This window comes from Larimichthys crocea, unplaced genomic scaffold (genome assembly GCF_000972845.2).
Source record: "Larimichthys crocea isolate SSNF unplaced genomic scaffold, L_crocea_2.0 scaffold33, whole genome shotgun sequence".
Taxonomy (NCBI): Eukaryota; Metazoa; Chordata; class Actinopteri; family Sciaenidae; genus Larimichthys; species Larimichthys crocea.
In genome coordinates this window covers 110,731-132,972 of record NW_020854355.1, presented here as the reverse complement: position 1 = coordinate 132,972, position 22,242 = coordinate 110,731, and the positions used below count along the sequence as shown (strand labels likewise).

General features: G+C 45.4%; 1 protein-coding gene across 4 annotated transcripts; it reads right to left on the bottom strand.

Annotated features, from left to right (window-relative positions):
• Positions 1 to 764: 764 nt before the first annotated feature.
• On the bottom strand, positions 765 to 21,973 carry LOC104931903 (integrin alpha-3). 4 transcript variants are annotated; one of them, XM_027276237.1, is made up of 29 exons: positions 21,846 to 21,973; positions 20,622 to 20,791; positions 18,606 to 18,733; positions 13,435 to 13,520; positions 12,670 to 12,806; positions 12,464 to 12,570; positions 12,270 to 12,362; positions 11,921 to 11,980; positions 11,671 to 11,824; positions 11,312 to 11,505; positions 11,133 to 11,221; positions 10,919 to 11,052; positions 10,470 to 10,547; positions 10,331 to 10,398; positions 9,147 to 9,283; positions 7,802 to 7,945; positions 6,759 to 6,856; positions 6,395 to 6,563; positions 5,985 to 6,071; positions 4,760 to 4,839; positions 4,572 to 4,649; positions 4,390 to 4,492; positions 3,456 to 3,632; positions 3,136 to 3,255; positions 2,916 to 3,026; positions 2,503 to 2,601; positions 2,304 to 2,429; positions 2,073 to 2,214; positions 1,291 to 1,407 (listed from the first exon to the last, which is right to left on the bottom strand). In XM_027276237.1, exons 1-28 carry the CDS (start codon positions 21,957 to 21,959, stop codon positions 2,104 to 2,106), a joined length of 3,252 nt encoding a protein of 1,083 aa, XP_027132038.1. In that variant the 5' UTR covers positions 21,960 to 21,973; the 3' UTR covers positions 1,291 to 1,407; positions 2,073 to 2,103. The 4 variants fall into 4 exon arrangements, with proteins under 4 accessions (XP_027132036.1, XP_027132037.1, XP_027132039.1 ...); XM_027276235.1 differs by lacking the exon at positions 2,073 to 2,214 and having other exon boundaries at positions 765 to 1,407; XM_027276236.1 differs by lacking the exon at positions 2,073 to 2,214 and having other exon boundaries at positions 765 to 1,407; positions 10,331 to 10,362.
• Between the last annotated feature and the right edge of the window lie 269 nt (positions 21,974 to 22,242).

Sequence of the window (22,242 nt, the reverse complement as noted above, 5' to 3'; positions counted from 1 at the left end):
CTGCAGAAAGTTTGAGGAAGTCTCTCAGAGTCACTTTGATGGAGAAACTCTAAATATCTCCACAGTGTTCCACAGAAATCTGTCTGTACCACTACAACATGAAACTTTGGTGCCTTGAGTCATGATGGAGTCGTGGTGGTGGAGTAGTGGATTCAGAGATAAAAATGTGTTGATGTTGTTGAAGTGTCCCTCAGTCCATGCAGTGATGTCCTCGACAGAATCCTGTCTGTTTGATGCTCTGCTGTCTGCAGGGCCTGAACATCACCAACACACATGATTGGCTTTCAGCCTTGTCACTTGTTACAGAGCTTTCTTCTGATTGGCTGAATCTTTGAATGATGTGATTAAGCGTAGACAATGAAATCCACAGATTCTTTGTGATTTTACGTTGACGGACATTATTCTTAAATTGTTGCTCTATGTTCCAGAGCAGTCTTTCACAGAGTGGTGAACCCCTCCAAACAGTCAGCCGCTCTGTCATGTGACTCACCTGTTGACAGGTAACCTCATTCACTGGAGATGATCCAGTGATGCTTTCAGTTGCTCACAACTTTTACAGACTTCGTCGACATTAAACAACTTTTTAAATTCAAAATATTTAAATTAAAAATAAATGAAGTAAATCTTTCAAACAATCCGCTGATACACCAAAACACAAAGCCAAACTGTGTTTGTCATTTACAGACCCTGAAAGCATCACAAACCAGTGAACTATGAAAAAAGATTTAATATTAACATCAAATAAACCATATACATGACTGAAAACACATTTATACAGGATTCTTCAGCACCTGAAAGCAACACCAGAGTTTCACTACATTGAAGTTTATGAGGAGTCCTTGAAGGCAGCAACACTTTTTATCCTGATTACTTCCTATTCATCATTTCCGCAATCAGTAATCAATAGTCAGTAATCAGTCTTTAAATTGACCGATTCATCCTGAATTTCTTCATATTTGATCTTACTCAGAGGCCAAGAGGATGCTGGGAAATGCAGTTCATATACAGGTATAAAAAAATCACATACACATAAATAAGAAACAGACATATATAAACAAACCTTGTATCTCTGTGTTTTAACTGACTGAACTGAATGTAAACAGGTTACGAGGTTTTCCTCGTACACAGCACACACACATTCACAGAGCAGGTATTAAATGGCAGTGTGTTGGTCCGGTTTGGTCCAGTTTGGTCCGGTTCAGGATGCGTTTCCATGGATACCTAGTGTGTCTCAGTCCAGGAGGTGACCCAGTGTTTTGGTGACTTCCTGTTTCTAGATGAGGAGATGTTGTCTTGGATCAGGAAACCATCAGTGTCCATGAACTGCTGCTGCTCGTGTTTACCCATAATCCTCCCCTGGTGGAGCTCCGTGGCACGCCACGCCCTCTGGCGCACAAAGAAACCACACTGCAGACAAAACACAGAAACCTTGTATGTTGAACAGGGCAGCAGGAAGTGGAGACAGCGGACAGGAAACAGGAAGTTAAAGCTGCAGCTGCCGTTGCTTCGTGGTGAACGCCGTACCTTCATCGTCATTACATTACATTACATTACATTTAGCACACGCTTTTATCCAAAGCGACTTACAGAGGAGGACATAAGCTGAGAAAGGTGTAAAGGACACAGAGTAGTTGTTAGTGTTGTTAGTTTTGTTAGGCAGGGAAGCATTCTGGAAACAGAAAGGTTTTTACAAGTTTTTAAAGGTAGAAAGGGATGTTGCTGTTCTAGTAGCCGTTGGTCATTCCACCATTTGGGGACGACCACAGAGAAGAGTTTAGAGTGACCTCGCTTTGCGAGAGGCGAGGGTACAACTAGACGGTTTGTATGAGCGGAGCGTAACGCCCTGGTCGGAACGTGAGCCTTTAGTAAGACGCTGAGATAGGCAGGGGCAGATCCTGAGATAGGCAGGGGCAGATCCTGCCAGACGACATGTTCATGAGTCTAGAAGAATGTTAGCATGCTAAGGTTAAAATAATCCAGAAACAAGCAGACGATCAATGCTGATCAAACAGAACAGTAACAGCCAGTAACAGTCAGTAAAAGTAACAGTCAGTCCTGGTCCTGGTCCTTACAGCAGGCTCTCTGGCAGCAGCCTGCCCAGCCTCAGAGCTCCTGGTCCAGCCTCTGGCTCTCAGACGGCTGGCTCTTCATGTGGGCTTTCTGGGTCTTTGCCTGGTACAGCTCTCTGGTGCTGGCTCTCCTGAAGAAACCACACTGAACAGCAGGGGGCAACACACTTTACCGACCAGGAGCTGACGTTAAACATTCATGACGCTGCATCTACACGCTACATGCTACTTTACCTTCCAGAGCAGCAAGCAGATCAGAGCCAGCAGTACGACCCCAGCCAGGACAGACACCACGATAATCCACAGGGGGGCACTGGAGTCCAGCTGCTGCCCCACATCTGGATAAACGTGGACCTCGATCTGCACAGAGCAGACACTGTGATGAACACTGCAGCCTCCAGGGGGCGCTAGCAGCAGTTGAACAGGTTAGTACCTCTGTGCTGTGAGACTCCATGTTGATGGTGGGTTTGTCAGTCTGCAGCTTCAGAGTCGCCCGGCCTCGAACCAACACACTCCACGCATTGCTGTAATCCTGAAACAGCAGAAGAGTTCTACTGAGAACGTCCAAACAACGTACAGCTTATAGAGTAGTTGTAGCTAACATGTTAGCACGCTGCTACCTGCTTCCACATAGAGGTGTTACAGATCAGACTGACCCTCCATGTCGTGTCCAGTATTCTCTCCGTCAGCTCTGTTTTTGTTCTCCATACCTCCTGAGGGAAGTCTCCATCTGCTAAATACTCCACTTTGTTCACCAGTTTCCTCGAAGGCTGGCAGGAAATGTGACACTAAACCAAAACTAGGAGCTAAGAGAGGCTAAAAAGCAGCGCAGAGTTAAACTGTTACCTCGATCATGGTGGAGTTCCACAGCCGGGCTCGGACGGTCAGAGTCGCCAAGTTCTTCATGTTGACCAGCGGACAGACGAACGTCACACACTTAGCCCCACCCACACAGTCCTGCACACACAAACACACACACCTGTCCTGGTACACCTGTGAGGACACTGATCATGAAAGCATGTTACCCCTGCAGGCAGCAGCAGGTACTGCAGGAAGGAGTTTGTACCAGAGTGTAGGACTTTTTCTTCTGTCCCTGCAGGTGGAGGACAGGTCGAGTGTCTTCCCTCTGTGCCTCCTCCTCCTCCTGCAGACTCCTCCTCCTCATCTTCTTCTCCTCGTTTGACAGCTAAGCAAACAGGAAGTGACCTCATCAACCATCAAGAGAGACACCAAATGTTCAGATTTGGAGGTTCAGACTGTGGGTTAAAGCCTTGTCCAGCCAAAGATGCTTCAGCTGATTGGACTGTGTCCTTTATTCTGAAATGAACCAGCCCAGGACTTTTATTTTGAAAGGAGTCCTTGTGAGGCTTATGTTGCCATGGTTACCTTGAGGTTGAGGGGGTTGATGATGTTGCCAGGCGGAGAACAGAGAGGCTCTGACGTGCCGTTCATTTGGATCTCTGTAAGGTACAGCAGCCACTTCCCATTGGACACCTCCCTAGGCCAATCGAACTCCACCTGCAGGTTGCCTAGGCGACCCAGTGGCTTCCCTTTGACGTGCACCTGTGGGACGAGGCGGGGTATGAACACCTGGTCTGTTTACACCGCAGGAACAGTCAAGACCGACCCTGAAACCCCACCGGACTCGTCTCCGTCACGTCTGATTTGTTCCGTCCTGCATCGACTTCAAACCCACCGGCAGCGTTTCAGAGTGTTTCTCCCTCCAGACTTTGTTGACTGGCTCAGATTTGGTCATTTTCATGTTCTTCTAAATATTCTTCTAGATTGTAAATATGCTACGTACTTCATTTGTTTCTCTTTTGTCTGTTTTTACGACCGGCAGTTTGAACGGGGTGTTTTATTTTGAAAATCCACAAGCGGAGGCCCGCTTCTGGGATGATTCTGAACCAGACCACGGCGGCAGGGCCGGTCCTAGCTATGGGCAATGTGGGCGGCCGCCCAGGGCGCATTCTCCGTGGGGGGCGCACGAACGCCCGAAAAAGCAAAAAAACTGTAATTTTTGAATCCGCTCACTAAGTTAGCGGAGCGGGCGCCGGGAGCGGGGTGTTGACAAGGCAGAGGGGGGCGTCGGACAGACCGATGGGGGCGCACGCATCCCGGGGCGCACGGCGCATCCAGGGGCGCACGGGCGGCGTTGGGGGGGGGGGTTTCGCCCAGGGCGCAAATGTGGCCAGGACCGGCGCTGCACGGCGGGGTTTGTTTGAAGCAATGACTGGAACAGCCGTGTATCACTGCGGCAACTGCGGCCCACACAAAGCACTGCACGTCCGGTGGAATTTGGGGGTGTCTGCACACAAACCTGTAAGGTGAAGAGCAGTAGACTGCCGACATCCTCCGTTTTCTTCATGGACAGCTCGCCGATCACATCACCGCTGAAGGAGATGGGGCCTGGAGGACTGATGCTAACCGACAGCAGAGGTGAGGTGATCAGGTCAAAGGTCAGAGGTCAACACTAAACCTGTCAGTGTGTGTGTCACTTACAGAGTGAGAGACGCCTGCAGAGAAAACTCAACCAACAAGGAGACGGAGACAGGAAGCAGGTCGGACTGAAGACTGAGTCTGAAGACACACAGAGACACTCAGTGTGTGTGTGTGTGTGTGTGTGTGTGTGTGTGTGTGTGTGTGTGTGTGTGTGTGTGTGTGTGCGTGTGTGTGCGTGCATATCATACGTGGACAGCTGCAGCACAGACTGAATCTCTCTGGTGTCCAAACTGACCTCAGATGGTTGAAATATGATCGAGACCTGAACCTGAAACAGAGAGAGAGAAACAGTACAACAGTACAGACAGTACAGACAGTACAGACAGTACAGACAGTACAGACAGTACAACAGTACAGACAGTACAGACAGTACAAACAGTGCAGACAGTGCAGACAGTGCAGACAGTACAACAGTACAGACAGTACAGACAGTACAAACAGTACAGACAGAACAGACAGTACAGACAGTACAAACAGTGCAGACAGTACAAACAGTACAGACAGTACAGACAGTACAAACAGTACAGACAGTGCAGACAGCAGTACAGACAGTACAGACAGTGCAGACAATACAGACAGCAGTACAGACAGTACAGACCGTACAAACAGTATAGACAGTGCAGACAGTGCAGACAGTACAGACAGCAGTACAGACAGTACAAACAGTACAGACAGTACAGACAGCAGTACAGACAGCAGTACAGACAGTACAAACAGTACAGACAGTACAGACAGCAGTACAGATAGTACAGACAGTACAGACAGTACAAACAGTACAGACAGTGCAGACAGCAGTACAGACAGTACAGACAGTACAAACAGTACAGACAGTACAGACAGCAGTACAGATAGTACAGACAGTGCAGACAGTACAGACAGCAGTACAGACAGTACAAACAGTACAGACAGTACAGACAGCACAGATAGTACAAACATTACAGACAGTACAGACAGTACAGACAGTGCAGACAGCGCAGACAGTACAGACAGCAGTACAGACAGTACAGACAGTTCAGACAGTGCAGACAGTACAGACAGCAGTACAGACAGCAGTACAGACAGTACAGACAGTGCAGACAGTACAGACAGTACAGACAGCAGTACAGACAGTGCAGACAGTACAGACAGCAGTACAGACAGTGCAGACAGTACAGACAGTGCAGACAGTACAGACAGCAGTACATACAGTACAGACAGTGCAGACAGTACAGACAGTACAGACAGTACAGACAGTACAGACAGCAGTACAGACAGCAGTACAGACAGCAGTACAGACAGCAGTACAGACAGCAGTACAGACAGTACAGACAGTACAGACAGCAGTGCAGACAGTACAGACAGTACAGACAGTGCAGACAGTACAGACAGCAGTACAGACAGTGCAGACAGTACAGACAGTACAGACAGTTGTACCTTCTGGTTGCTTTTGAACGGGTTCCCCAGCTCACAGAGAAGAACATCATCCTTAGCAGAACACTCAACCACCGACTGGACGTCACCCTGAAACACAAACACACGACTGAAGAGCAGAACCAGTCCACAGGAGAAGGGACAGGAGGAGGAGACGTGGAAGTGAAGTGGAGGAGACATGGAGGTGACGGAGGAGACCTCAAGTGTTCATTAACGTGTTAATTTATTAGGGAAATGTGTCTAATGCAGCCTTCCATACTGCTCAACACTCAGTCCACTACTCACACCTCCATGTTCATCGTCAGTAACTTAATTCACAGCTTCATTTAAATACACACTCCTATGCAGATGACACTCTGCTCTACATCATCGTCTTTGTTCCCTTCCCGCTAAAAGACCTTTAGCTTCTCTACCTTGGCTCGGACTCCGGAGTATATGAGCAATGGTGGGATGCTGATGTTCAAAACAGCATTGTGAGCATCTTCTGCTGGTTGGTCCGGTGATGGTGTGTTGCTGACGTTAACCTCCAGGAACAATCGGTTAATGCTGCCATTGTAATACAACACTTGTCTGTCCTTCTCCCTGGAAACACAGAGACAAAAAAAATATAAAATCACATCATGGCCCAGGATATTGTTGCACCCCTAGTATGAAGATATAGATATAATTACCAAAAGTAACAAAAATACTGCAGAAAGGAACAGAGTGCTTCCTTGAACCATCCGATCATCTCATTAGTCATCTAGTTATTCTGATAATCATTTAACTTGTACTAACATGGGAAGCGGTATCTGGTTCTCATCAGTGAACTGGGATGTCATCTGCAGGTTACTATGGCAACGATTATCAGAACCACAGGCCTTCTGGATGTGGATCTGATAGAAGAAAAAAAAATCAAGATCAGTGAAGGAATGTTACTGGGGACTCATACTGGGGACATGCCGTGGAGCTCCGTCCTCTGCCCGGCGTCCACTCACACCGGGCACGTGACGGCAGTGTAGCGAGCCAGCCGTATTCACGCGAGACTCCTGGACATATGCGAGACCCTGCGATAAACTGTGTATAAAGGAAACAACAACAACAAACAGCTGACTTTGCTTCTACGACATGGAAGAGATCATAAAAAGCATCTGTTGTGTCATAAATGATTGTGTGTTGTTCCACTTCAACAATTAGTCTCTCGTCGTTCATGTTGAGATCCTTTGATCGATGGACTGCTCACCTGGTGCCACCGGTCATGACGTAACGTTGACGTGAAGTTGTGATAAGCTACATGAACTGCGTATTTCAATTTCAATTTTCAATTTCAATTTTATTTGTATAGCCCAAAGTCACAAAGTACATTAGCCTCAGAGGGCTTTACAATCTGTACAGGGAGTGACACCCTCTGTCCTTAGACCCTCGGTTCGAGTGAGGAAAAACTTGCCCACAAATTATTAAGTATTGTGTTTTATTTTGAAAGGGGGCGGAAGTGTATTACGTTGATTCTGTGTCGGATTTCCTGTCTGGTGCGATCTGTTGAGATTCACGCAGTTTAGCAACGGCTCACGTCAAAAATAGAAATGCTACGGAATGATAGCACTGCAGCGCGGAGAGTCGCAGCTGGGAAGTTTCGCGGCGCGCCCTGTGTGAGTGGTCTTATTGATTAGAGTGGCAGCAATCAGCTCCGGTGCTTACGTCTCCGGTGTGAGTAGGCCTTTAGTGAGTTCTCTTGTTCTTACCTGATGAGTTCTGATGGGTGAGAACCTGGAAGTGATCTGTTTTATGCTTTATTATGAATGAAACTCTAAATCGGGTTCTTTGGTTCTGTGTATTCTGACCTGGGTTGTGATGGGTCGGGGGGGCTGGTTCAGCACAGGGAAGCGTTTCAGGTCCTGAACAGCGTTTCTTTTCTTAGGAAGCTTTTCGTACAGAGAGACATTCAGGGAGAACCCCAGAGGTTCCACTTTGTCTCGGACCGGACTCTGCAGAACACAAACACACAGAACAGAACCTCAACAACCGTTTCTCTGATTTTTCACATTTTGCAGGTTTGAAATCTCGTCGGTGCAAAACAGTCCGGAGTGTCCTTAAACGCACTACTGTTTTCAGCCCTACTTTAACAGGACATGAACTCTACAGGTTCAGGTCTCTGCAGGTCTCTGCAGGTCTCTGCAGGCTTCAGGTCTCTGCAGATTTCAGGTCTCTGCAGGTCTCTGCAGGTTCAGTTCTCTGCAGGTCTCTACAGGTTCAGGTCTCTGCAGGTCTCTGCAGGTCTATACAGGTTCAGGTCTCTGCAGGTCTCTGCAGGTCTATACAGGTTTAGGTCTCTGCAGGTCTATACAGGTTTAGGTCTTTGCAGGTCTCTACAGGTTCAGGTCTCTGCAGGTCTGAGTCGTTAGATCTGTAATGAGTCGTTAAATCTTTAATGAGTCATTAGATCTGCAATTAGTGGTTAGAACTGTAACAAGTTGTTAAATCTGTAACGAGTCATTAAATCTGTAATGAGTCGTTCGATCTGTAATGAGTCGTTAGACATGTAATGACTTGTTAGATCTGTAATGACTTGTTAGATCTTTAATGAGTCGTTAGATCTTTAATGAGTCGTTTGATCTGTAATGAGTCGTTTGATCTGTAATGACTTGTTAGAACTGTAATTAGATCCGCCCTAGATGCGCCCCCATCGGTCTGTACGACGCCCCCCTCTGCCTTGTCAACACCCCGCTATCGGGGCGCCCGCTCCGCTAACTTAATGAGCGGTATCGAAAATTACCGAGGTTTTTTGCTTTTTCGGGCGTTCGTGCGCCCCCCACGGAGAATGCGCCCTGGGCGGCCGCCCACATTGCCCATAGCTAGGACCGGCCCTGGTTAGATCTTTAATGAGTCGTTCGATCTGTAATGAGTCGTTAGATCTGTAATGACTTGTTAGATCTGTAATGACTTGTTAGATCTTTAATGAGTCGTTAGATCTTTAATGAGTTGTTAGATCTTTAATGAGTCGTTTGATCTGTAATGACTTGTTAGATCTGTAATGAGTCGTTAGATCTTTAATGAGTCGTTAGATCTTTAATGAGTCGTTAGATCTGTAATGAGTCGTTAGATCTTTAATGAGTCGTTAGATCTGTAATGACTTGTTAGATCTGTAATGAGTCAGTAGATCTGTAATGACCCTGTCGTGTGTCTCACCAGCAGTCCGACTTTTAGGGTCTGACATCGTCTTTTTGGTGTCGTCAGGTAACCAGAGTACATGCTTTGCCCATTGTCACAGAAACGGAGGCGGGACTTGAAGCTGGTGACATCAGCAGATACAGTGAAGTGGACGGCTGACAGACAGGGAAACAGACAGACAGACAGACAGAGAGACAGACAGATGGACAGACGGACAGACAGACAGACAGGGAGACAGACAGATGGACAGACAGGGAGACAGACAGGCAGAGAGACAGACAGATGGACAGACAGATGGACAGACAGGGAGACAAAGAGAAAGATTCTTTGTTTTATATAAAACAGTTTTTATCTCCAACGAATGCTTATGAAAATATAATAAACACATTTATGAATATATATAATAAATACATGTATTAATATATATATAATAAACAAAGATTGAAAATTAAAACATAATTATATTAATAATATTAATAGTAATGACCTCTACAGACTGACACATGAAGTCTGTTCTTTAATGATCATCATTCACGGTGCTGTCAGTCTGCCCCGTTAATACGGATGCTGCCCTTCAGAGAGCGAACAGTCGTCATAGCAACAGTGTGACCTCATCTCTCATTGGTCAAATTAATGAGAACCAGGACACACACACAGCTGTGTGTGCGCGTGTGTGTGTGATGTAATAATATCAGTTTCTGTAATGTGATTTATCATTCAGAAAAGACGAGGACACACAAGGACACAGATGAAGTCATCTGGTGTGTGTGTGTGTGTGTGTGTGTGTGTGTGTGTGTTTGTGTGTGTGTGTGTGAGAGAGAGAGAGAGAGAGAGAGAGAGAGAGAGAGAGAGAGAGCTCTCTGCTAATTGGAGACCTGATTAATTGACAAAAGTAACACACACATACACAGACGATGGTGATGATGATAACTACCCCTGAGGATAAACAGACTTTTAGCATCGTGTACTCACGTGACTCACGTGATCGGGTTACTGATGAAGAGTTTCAAGTATTTACCTGTGTGTGGGTCGTTAAGGTGTCCCCACAGATAGACAGGTAGGAAGGGTCTCTCAAGGCATCAATGACCCGGCACAGGTAAATACCTGTAACTCTCAATCGTCAGTAGCACTGCATTCAGAGTACTCAGTAGTCGTATTTTGGAGTACTTAGGCTCACAAAGTAAACGCTGAGCTGAACTCACTGATGTCGTCTCTGTCACTCGTCGCTCCGGTGCTGAAGATGTATGAGAAACACACCTCTACCTGAATACTGACACACACACACAGTCTGTTAGTTGTTAGCTGTTATCATGTTAGCAGGTTAGCAGGTTAGAAACTCACCAGGAGTCACAGCTGTTCGGGTCAATGATGTCCGGAGAAACTCTGAGTGTCTTGTTGAGGTGAATGACTGGACGAGCTCTGAGGGAACAAGTCAGTGGAACAGTCATTGGTGGGTTAACTAGTTTGATTTGTTATTATTAGTTTAATTAGTTTAATTAGTAGCGAACGGTAATTACTCAGAGTTATTTTGCCAGGTTGAGCTGACAGTAACAGAGTTAAATTTGTGACCGGTTATTCAGGTCACATACATTTTATAGTGCTGGTAGTAAAGTGCACCTGAACCTGGACCTGGACCAGGATCTCAGTTTTATTCAGTCTTTCACGGCAGACTACGGTTTGCGTCTGGTCCTGGTTCTTGTCTTGTAACTGTCCAATCAACTCAACAACAAGTGTGTTCACAGCGAGTTACCAGGTAAATGACAGTTCTATCTTTGACTATATAGAAATACCTCAACAGTGCGACAGTGTTGTCCAGACTTCCGACCAGCAGGTCTGGATATTTATTCCCATCAACATCCAGACCTCCAGTCAAAGAGTACCCGAAAGTCCTGAACCCAGGAGAGACGCTGCTTCCCCGGATCACCTGCAGAGAGACGAGGGTGGCAGGTTACAGGTGGTCAACACACTGCCTGTTATCATACTGAGGTGTGTTTATTCTGAGACCTGGCTCGGTTCTGTAGAGACCCCATCACTGCTCCCGGTCCAGATCATCACACTTCCTGTTTCATGGAAAGGAGCGCCGACTGCAAAGTCTGAAAGACAAAAGTTCAGGTTCTACAGGGTCGGGTTCTTCACCACAGAATCTGTAAACATTAAGACCAACTCATGATCCGGGTGCTTACCCTGAAAGCCATCCTGGTTGAGGTCTCCAGCTGCAGTCACAGACATACCAAACGCTGACCCAGCCGGACCTCTCAGAACCACACTGGGCTGAGAATCAAACAAACCCCCTTTGTTCATATAGACATAAACTGCACCGCCCGCCTCCTGCTGACGGTGAAAGTAAAAAGGAGCGCCCACCAGCAGGTCGTTCCACCTGCCAATAAAAGACATAAGTCTTCACATCCAGAACCTGGATAGGTCCAACCTGTTTGGACTAGATGACCTTCATTAGAGTCATTTCACAATGTTTGACTTAACTGACACAGGTAACTGAACAGCATTTCACAATAGGAGTTTATTAAAGTAAATCCTTCCTTACCCGTCGTTGTTGAGGTCAGTGGTTGCCACGGCGTTACCGAAGTACGAGCCCATCTGTTCACCGCGCAGAGTTTGCTGAATCATCAGTTTATCAGACTGCTTTGCCACCAACAGTACGGAGCCACGAGCGTCTTCTTTACTGTCCTTAGGAGCTCCTGTTCATCAATACATCAATACATCCATCAATAAATCATCTATATATCAATACATCAATACATCCATCAGTCTTTGACTTTATTGATTTCGATTACCTGTTACAATGGTTTCAACGTCTTGAGAGAGAAGACGATGAGCCTGAGTCACCGAATATCCTGCACCCACACACACCCACACACACACACACAGACACACAGACACACACACACACACACACACACACACACACACACACAGATTAATATTAATGATAAGTCAATCTATATGTTTATATTTATAGTCACCATCCACCCTAACTGCCTGTCCCCTCTGTTAGCTCCACAGTGTGCAGCGTGCAGCCGCCATTTTGTGTCACAGATATAAATACTGTAATATATTTAGAACATACTTACAACATTTTTATAACATGTTCTGTCATGTTTATATGTTGATGAGAGAGCTCACCTGTATAAATGTTTCTGTGCTCCATGTTGGGGAAGGAGCTTCTCTGAATGTCAAAGACCACGTCTGGATTCATCCATGAGACGTGCACGTTACCTGCACACACACACACACACACACACACACACACACACACACGCGCACATCAGATCATGATGACAGTCTCAGGTGAAACAGGAAACAGGAAACAGTCTCACCTTGCCATTCGTAGCTTCCAGGTGAGCCAACGATGATCTCAGTCTGAGTGATGGAGGCAGAAATCCCCATGTTACACATGACCTCGCTGCTGACATCACCCAGGTGACTGAACACACACACACACACACACACACACACACACACACGTTTAGTGGCAGGACACGTCATGTGACCTGTATCATGTGACCTGTGACATGTGACCTACCTGCAGGGCTGGTCTGGGTTCTGCCAGTGCATGTCTGTGTCATCGTACTGTAGGTCATTTCCACGGAGATAACAGCGGCCAATCATGTGTCTGAGCTTGAATGCTCCGTAAAGTTTAACAAAGCGATGAGCACATGCCTGGACAGAGGGACGAGAGAAAGTTCGCTAGGTAAAAGTTAGTGAAGTTATGTTAGTTAAGGTTAGTTAGTTAAGTTACTTTAGTTAAGGTTAGTAAGTTAGTCAAGTTACGTCAGTTAAAGTTAGTAAGTTAGTCAAGTTATGTTAGTTAAGGTTTGTTTGTTTGTTGGTTGGTTAGTTAGTTAAGTTGGGTTAGTTAAGGTACGTTAGTTAGTTACGTTAGTTAAGTTACATTAGTTAAGTTATGTTAATTAGTTTAGTTACATTAATTAGTTAAGTTCTGTTAGTTAGTCAGTTAGTTAAGTTATGTAAGTTAAGTTTAGTTAGATACTTAAGTTAGTTAGTTAGTTAGTTAGTTAGTTAAGTTACATTAGTTAAGTTACGTTAATTTGTTAGTTAAGTTACATTAGTTAGTTAAAGTTACATTAGTTAGTTATATTAGTTAGTTAATTTATGTAAGTTAAGGTTAGTTAGTTAAGTTAGTTAAGTTAAGGTTAGTTAGTTAGTTTAGTTAGTTAGTCATTTAGTTAAGTTATGTAAGGCTAATTAGTTAGTTAAGTTACTTACTGAGATAATGTAGTTAAAAACTGCACATTTGACCAGCCAATGAGTGCACGGATCCACTCACCAGGATCCTTCCCCCAGGTCGGCCCTGACTGGCTACTGAAACGCCCAACCACATGTCCTCAATCAGGTCCTCCGACAGGTTCAGGTCTGTAAAAGGAGAACAGGTGAGTGATAGGTAGTTCTGACAGAGCGAAGACCCGCACGAACCCTAAGATTTCTTATGTTAGTTCATGAGTTATGAGTCAAAACATAAAACAATTAATAACCACCACATGGTGGCGCTATTAATGCTATACAACATGCTCTGATATGTTCAGCGTCTTAACGTGAGGAGACTGTGAGAAGAAACCATGACTTTACAAAGTATTGCTGGTACAGTGGCAGTAACATTCATGTAGCTGGATTGTATATTTTGCACATAGTCCTGTTATGTGTTCAAAACTCTGATGACCTGATAATGTGTGCTGTGTGCCTTCCTCAGGTACTGTTGATGGAAAATGTCCTTTATGGCAGGGAGTCTTGCCTCCACCACTCTCTGCAGTGATACAGCACAGCTCCCGTACCAGGCGGTGATCATTTCCTCAGTCTCCCCAGAAAGAAGCTGCTGCTATCTCCTGAAGTCTACAATCATCTCTGTAGTTTTAGTCTCTGACATTTTGCTGTTGTACTGACACCAGCTGGTTAGCGTCTTCACCTCCTCTCTGTAGGCTCTCATCGATGTCTGTGGTGAGGCCCAGGATGGCCGTGTCATCAGCAAACTTGAAGATGATGTTGGAGCTGTGCTTGGCAGCACAGTCGTAGGTGAACAGGAAGTACAGGGTGGGTGAGGGTGCTGAGCACACAGTCCTGTGTATTGAGGGTCAGCGAGGAGGAGGTGTGGCTACCAATTCATCAATTCATTCTGTCCAATACACAGTGCTGTAGACGTACATACTGTGGTCTGCCAGTCAGGTAGCTAACAATCCAGGACACAAGGGAGGTGTCTACCTGCATAGTTGTTAGCTTCTCACTCAGCAGGGCCGGACAGATGGTGTTAAAGGCACAGGAGAAGTCAAAGAACATGACTCTCACCATGCTCGCTGCCTTGTCCAGATAAGTGTATGCCCGGTTTAGCAGGAAGATGATGGCATCATCCACTCCCAGGTGTGGCTGGTAGGTGAACTGAAGAGGGTCTGTTTCACCATGGGCCTGAGCTGCTCAAGAACCAGTCTCTCCATCGTCTTCATAATGTGCAATGTTAAAGCCACAGGTCTGTAGTCATTGTGGTCGCTGGGGCATGACGTTTTTGGGACTGGAACCAGGCAGGACGTCTTCCATTACATTACATTACATTACATTACATTACATTTAGCAGATGCTTTTATCCAAAGCGACTTACAGAGGAGGACATAAGCTGAGAAAGGTGTAAAGGAGCACAGAGTAGTTGTTAGTTTTGTTAGTTTTGTTAGGCAGGGAAGCATTCTGGAAACAGAAAGGTTTTTACAAGTTTTTTAAAGGTAGAAAGGGATGTTGCTGTTCTAGTAGCCGTTGGTAGGTCATTCTACCATTTGGGGACGACCACAAGAGAAGAGTTTAGAGTGACCTCGCTTTGCGAGAGCGAGGGTACAACTAGACGTTTGTTTGCTATGAGCGGAGCGTAACGCCCTGGTCGGGACTGCCTTTAGTAAGGCGCTGAGATAGGCAGGGGCAGATTCTGAGTGGTTTTGTAGGCTAGCGTCAGAGCTTTGTGTTTAATTCGGCAGTACAGGCAGCCAGTGCAGGTCGCTGAAGAGTGGGTGACATGTGACCTTTTAGGTGTTGAAAACCAGTCGCCTGCGGCATTTGGACCATTTGCAAAGGTTTGATCGCGCAAGCAGGTAGGCCAGCCAGAGCGAGTTGCAGTAATCGAGGCGGAGCTGACTGTAGCCTGTATCAGGAGCTGAGCGGCATATTGGGTCAGGTACGGTCTGATTCTCTAATATTGTACAATGCTAGCGACTGACCTCGCTACGGAGAATGTGCTCAGAGAGAGAAAGACGATCATCAAGTACCATGCCCAGGTTTTTAGCAGCATGGTTAGGGGTAATAGTGACAGTACCAATTTTCAAGATGATGTCATGGCAGATTGACTCATGGGCAGGGATGACCAGGAGTTCGGTTTTTGACAGATTAAGCTGGAGATGGTGGTCTTTCATCCAAGTTGTCTTCCAAAGCAGACGAAAGAGTTCAGTGGGGGGTAGGCGGGGGTTACCATCAAACCTATTGAAAAATAGATTCATGGTGTTGGCCCATTCCCTGTGTCGTTCCCCCCTCTATTACCGGCTCTTTTAATTCCAGTGATGGTTTTCATGCCACTCCATACATCTTTTAATTGTTCTGTTGGAGCTTCTCCTCCAGCTTCCTCCTGTATGCATCATTCAGATGTTTTAACGTTTAAACGTCGTCATTCTGACGTTGTTTTAACCTTTAAACCTCATCATTCAGACGTTTTAACGTTTAAACCTCGTCATTCAGACGTTTTAACGTTTAAACCTCGTCATTTAGGCGTTTTTAACGTTTTATTAAACCTCGTCATTCAGGCGTTTTAACGTTTTAAACCTCGTCATTCAGACGTTTACGCTTTAAACCGTATTCGCGTTTTAACGTTAAACTCGTCATTCAGCGTTTTAACGTTTAAACCTCTCATTCAGACGTTTTAACGTTTAAACCTCGTCATTCAGGCGTTTTAACGTTTAAACCTCGTCATTCAGACGTCTTAACGTTTAACCTGATTCAGGCGTTTTAACGTTTAAACCTCGTCATTCAGCGTTTAACGTTTAACCTCGTCATTCAACGTTTAAACCTCGTCATTCAGACGTTGTTTGAACGTTTGTCTTCAGTGTTTCAACATGTGAAGGTGATCTTCACTGGACGTCTGAAATGATTTATCTCTCTGCAGATTGGTCGTCGCCATGGGTGACCGCTGATACGCCCACTCAGGTGGGGTGGTAGGTGAACTGAAGAGGGTCGTTTCACCAGGCCGAGCGCCAAGAACCCTCTCCATCGTTCTTCTAATGTGCAATGTTAAGCCACAGGTCTGTAGTCAGTGGGGTCGCGGGCATGACGTTTTGGGACTGGAACCAGGCAGGACGTCTCCATACATATACATTACATACATTACATTACATATTAGCAGATGCTTTTATCCAAAGCGACTTACAGAGGAGGACATAAGCTGAGAAAGGTGTAAAGGAGCACGAGTATTGTTAGTTTTGTTAGTTTTGTTAGGCAGGGAAGCATTCTCGAAACAGAAGGTTTTTACAAGTTTTTTAAGGTAGAAAGGGAGTGTTGCTGTTCTAGTGCCGTTGGTAGGTCATTCTACCATTTGGGGACGACCACAGGAAGAGTTTAGAGTGACCTCGCTTTGCGAGAGGCGAGGCTACAACTAGACGGTTTGTATGAGCGAGCGTACGCCCTGGTCGGGACGTGAGCCTTTAGTAAGGCGCTGAGGATAGGCAGGGGCGATTCTGAGGTGGTTTTGTAGGCTAGCGTCAGAGCTTTGTGTTTATTCTGGCAGCTACAGGCAGCCAGTGCGGTCGCTGAAGAGTGGGGTGACATGTGACCTTTTAGGTTGGTTGAAAACCAGTCGCGCGGCATTCTGGACCATTGCAAAGTTTGATCGCGCAAGCAGGTAGCCAGCCAAGAGCGAGTTGCAGTAATCGAGGCGGGAGCTGACTGTAGCCTGAATCGAGCTGAGGGCCATATTGGGTCAGGTACGGTCTGATTTCTCTAATATTGTACAATGATAGCGACATGACCTCGCTACGGAGGAAATGTGCTCAGAGAGAGAAAGACGATGATCAAGTACCATGCCCAGGTTTTTAGCAGCATGGTTAGGGGTAATAGTGACAGTACCAATTTTCAAGATGATGTCATGGCAGATTGACTCATGGGCAGGGATGACCAGGAGTTCGGTTTTTGACAGATTAAGCTGGAGATGGTGTCTTTCATCAAGTGTTCTTCCAAAGCAGACGAAAGAGTTCATGGGGGGGGGTGGGGGTTACCATCAAACCTATTGAAAAATAGATTCAGGTGTTGGCCATTCCCTGGGTCGTTCCCCCTCTATTACCGGCTCTTTTAATTCCGTGATGGTTCTCATGCCACTCCATATCTTTTAAATTGTTCTGTTGGGATCTCCTCCAGCCTCTGTATGCATCATTCAGATGTTTTTAACCGTTTTAAACGTCGTCATTCTGACGTTGTTTTTTAAACTTTAAACCTCATCATTCAGACGTTTTAACGTTTAAACTCGCATTCATGAGGTGAACGGTTTTGGTTAAAACCTCATCATTCACAGTTTTAACGTTAACCTCGTCATCACGGCGTTTTTTAACGTGTTAAACCTCGTCATCATGCAGGCGTTTAACGTTTAAACCCTCAGAGTCAGATTGCGTTGTTAAGTGAACCTCGCATCAGCGTTTACGAACCCTCATTGGTTTTAAACTGTTAAACCTCGTCATCCAGGACGTTTTAAACGTTTAAACCTCGTCATTCAGGCGTTTTAACGCTTTATAACCTCGTCATTCAGGCGTTTTAAACGTTTAACCTCGTCATTCAGACGTTTGAACGTTTAAAACCCTGTCAGAGCGTTTTAACGTTAAACCTCGTCATTCACGGCGTTTTACACGTTTATAACCTCGTCATTCAGGCGTTTTAACGTTTAAACCTCGCGTCAGTCAGATGTTGAACGCTTTAAACTCGTCATTCAGGCGTTTTAACGTTTAAACCTCATCATTCAGACGTTTTAACGTTTAAACCTCGTCATTCAGACGTTTTAACGTTTAAACCTCGTCATTCAGGCGTTTTAACGTTTAAACCTCGTCATTCAGGCGTTTTAACGTTTAAACCTCGTCATTCAACGTTTAAACCTCGTCATTCAGACGTTGTTTGAACGTTTGTCTTCAGTGTTTCAACCATGTGAAGGTGAATCTTCAACTGGACGTCTGAAATGATTTATCTCTCTGCAGATTGGTCGTCGCCATGGTGACCGCTGATTACGGCCCACTCAGGACAAAGCTTTACGGCGTCTGTTGTGATAAAACAGACAGCAGCTGTCACTCCTCAGTGAGGGATGGACTACCCATAATGCAACAGACCAGAGATAGATATCACAGGCTGATGGAGCAGAGAGCCCTGAGCTCTGTCAGGCTGTGGTCAAATGATGTTCATACACACCTCATGATATCACACACTTCAAACAAAGGTGAGTCTCACCTGGGTCTATCAGCTTCAACCTGCTGCAGTCTGATTGGTTGGCAGTGATCGGGCAGCTGTACACTCCTCCTGTTCGATTGGCTGGAACATTAGGCTCCGCCTTCTCCCTGGGTGCTCCGACCAATAGCCTGTCAAGATGAGACACGTGAGACTGTTAGTTCAAAGACGTTTAGTCTGCAGAAGCCTTCTAAGGCATCTGGAAATTCCTTCAAGGAATTCAAGGATTCACCTTGAAATGCCTTGAATGACCACAGCGTTTCGTTAAAATAATGACGTTATGTTCCCGGAATAAATGAAGAGATGTCTGAGTCTGAAGGACGTCCAGGACACACACACACACACACACACACACACACACACAGAGGACTTTCATTACTTTTGGTCTCCATCAGGATGTCATCTGACTGAAACACATCGACTCGTCTGTGTGTTCACCCAGAAACTGACCAATCAGACACTGACCTTGCTGGGTGGTAGCGCGGTGTGTGAGGGATCAGTACCTGAAAGCTGCTCGTGATTATTGATCAGACGCATCTGATGGGATGAGGACACACTGACCTGCTGACCCCTATACTATGTGTGTGTGTGGTCCATTAGCAGTCAATCCAATTAGAGACCATAAAGATGGTTGTCATGGGGACTGTAGACAAACAGCTAAGTGACCTCTGAGTGACCTCTACACTGCTGCTAACTCAGCTGACATTAGGGCAGCAGTAGCTCAGTCCATTGGGACTTGGCTTGAGAACTGGAGGGTGGCTGGTTCAAGTCCCACATGGACCACTCCATGGAAGGCACTCCTGGGCACTGCCGAGGTGCCCTTGAGCAAGGCACCGACCCCCCCCCCCCCCCCCCCCCCCCCCCCCCCTGTCTATGCCTTGTAGTGTGAGTGTGTCTGGGTTAAAATGCATGTAAAAAATAAAATAGAGTGAAAAAAGAATTTCCCCATTGAGGGATTAATAAAGTATGGCTCACGTTGCAGCCCACAGCTGACTCACTGTTTCCATGGCAACAACTTTACTTCCTGTAGCTTCAAAACTATTTACACTGTCGGACCCTAAAATCATGTGATGCTGACACATATGACCTGTCAGCATCACATACATGTAGTCTACCAGTCTGTACTGACGAGGAGATGATACGAGTCCACCGCAAGGCCCCACAGGAACCCCTCAGAGATTCCTGGAATCTGCTCCAGGACTCCAGGAACGTCCTACAGACTCCTGTAATCTATTCACTGATTTTCCAAAAACCCCAAGAACTCTCAAAAGAATTTTTGAGAGAGGTATAATAACGCTCTTCAAATACATCTAGAACTTTGTCAAGAGCACATCTTCCTTAATAACCCTGGAACTCCCTTAATGCCTCCTTGAACTTCATGTTGTATCTCATGTGTTCAGACTCCAGGAGAATCAGACACATTATTAACACTGCAGAGCATCGACCTGACCTGAATTCCTCCGGTGTAACATAGTGAGTTATTCAGACTCATGATCCACATCATCACACTGCAGCACACACATGGCGTCTCAGAGAGACACTCCATGAGTCCTTCAGGATGTTTACCAGAGCTGTAGTTATAGTTTTTCTGTAGAGTTGTTTTTTTATGTAAACTTCAGGAACTTGTCTCATTTGTTCACAAAGACTGATGAAAGAAACACTGACTGACAGATGGTGGAACAAAGGCTGGACAGGAAGTGATGTCAGGACGTTGGCTCTCTGTAATAACCCAATGGTCACACACTGTGTTAAACCAGGAGAAGAAGAAATCCTGATTTCTAACGCTGTTCAAATCAACAAACATCATTGAGAAACTGAGGACTGCCCAGTGAAGATGGGTCGATGGTTACAGTGTAATAACACCTTTATGACATAAATCAACTTCAATGTTAAGAGACTCCAAAATTTCCTTGTTCAATCTGCCAGCCAATCACAGAGCGGTATGTTACACACACACACACACACACACACACACACACACACACACACACACACACACACACACAGGTGTGTACTCACAGGTAGCTGTCTGTCTTCAGGTCTTGGTGCAGAGCAACAGACAGTCCAAACAGACTTCCATCTCCACCCGTCTTTAGCAGCGGGAACGAGGTGTCGAGGTTCAACGCCACGCACCCACTGACCCACACACTCAGCAACACACACACACCTGTCGCCATGGAGACGCAAACCTAAAAAGACGACAACAAAATGTCAGATAAAACAGTAGCTGTACAGGTGACGCAAAACATGATGGTAACTGTTTATTGATGATTTGATGAAGTCACATGACCTGCTGAGGCCTGTGTGAGGGTCATCACATGACCAATCACAGCACGACCAATCGCAGTACAATTGCAGTATGACCAGATCAAGTTATTGTTCTCTTTTATGCAGACGACACCGTTTTGTACCATTGAGGCTGACTGAGTATTACTGGGTTTCACTTCCTGTCCGATGATTGAAAACCTAAATGTGACATCAAAAGAATCTGATGGAGAAAAAATGACAGCTGATGTCATTAAAACATTAAAAACATTTAAAACATTAAAAATAGGGGAAAAACTTAATCAGAATCAGAGATACTTTATTAATCCCCGTAGGGGATTGTTTTTGATGTCCGTCAGGTTTTCCCACCAAAGACTTAGAGAATTAAAGTGAGTTTTCATTATGGTATGAGAAGATGCCAAACTGGAGGTTTGGGTGACGCCATGGGGGATTGGTTAAATGTTTCATCCATCACATGATGACTGTTGGACAGTTTGATTCAGAAAAACACTCCATGTTCAACCTTCAGATGTTCACTCAACAGATGAAATAAACCCAATGAACCGGTTCTGTCTCAGTAAAGAACCAAGAACCTGTGTGTAAACCGTGATGATGTGAAAATATTCAAACTTCATATTTAGTATTGAAGACATCTGATAAAAAACATAAACATAAATCTGACTGAACATTTTGAATTTAAAAAAGTTGTTCAGGGTCATGTATCCTGTTCATCAGCTCTGCTGCTAACAACACTGTAAGTCTGTGAATGGACCAGACTTCACTGTAATCTTCAAACTGGACACATTAAAACATTAAAACATTAAAAGTAGGAGAAAAGCCTAATAATACTCAAGATGTTGATGTAACATTTAAAGATTAAAACATCATCACATTTGTACTCAAAGATTTACTCGATTACTCCCTGCATTACTGATGAAATGATCAAAGCTTTATTTAAAGAGAAGAAGGAATTCAAACCTTGTTTCTTCTTCTGCAGATAAACATCTGACTTCTCCTTCGTCTGCTCGCCACTGAGCCTCCTCTCTCTCTCTCTCTCTCTTTCTTCAGTCGCTCGCCCTGAAATGAAATCATGTCTGTTAACCCGCCCACACACACACACACACACACACACACACACACACACACACACACACACACACAGAGGCCATAATGTTTGGGCGAGCGAGGGCACCTTGATTGTCTCTCTCTCTCTCTCTGCACACACTCTGTGTGTAAGTCAGTATTTGACCTACACACACACGCACACGCACACACACACACACACACACACACACACACACACACACAGATTTCAGCTTCCTGTCTTTGTGAAGACTTCCCTTAAAACACATGAAGATTAGACAGACTGTGTTTA

Coding starts and splice junctions, on each gene's coding strand:
- LOC104931903 (XM_027276235.1), bottom strand. CDS start 21,959: ATGATTTCATTTCAGGGCGAGCGACTGAAGAAAGAGAGAGAGAGAGAG. Junction 4,650..4,759: donor TCTGTGCTGCAGCTGTCCAC/GTATGATATGCA, acceptor GTGTGTCTTCAG/ACTCAGTCTTCAGTCCGACC. Junction 2,430..2,502: donor TGGAGTCTCACAGCACAGAG/GTACTAACCTGT, acceptor TGCTCTGTGCAG/ATCGAGGTCCACGTTTATCC.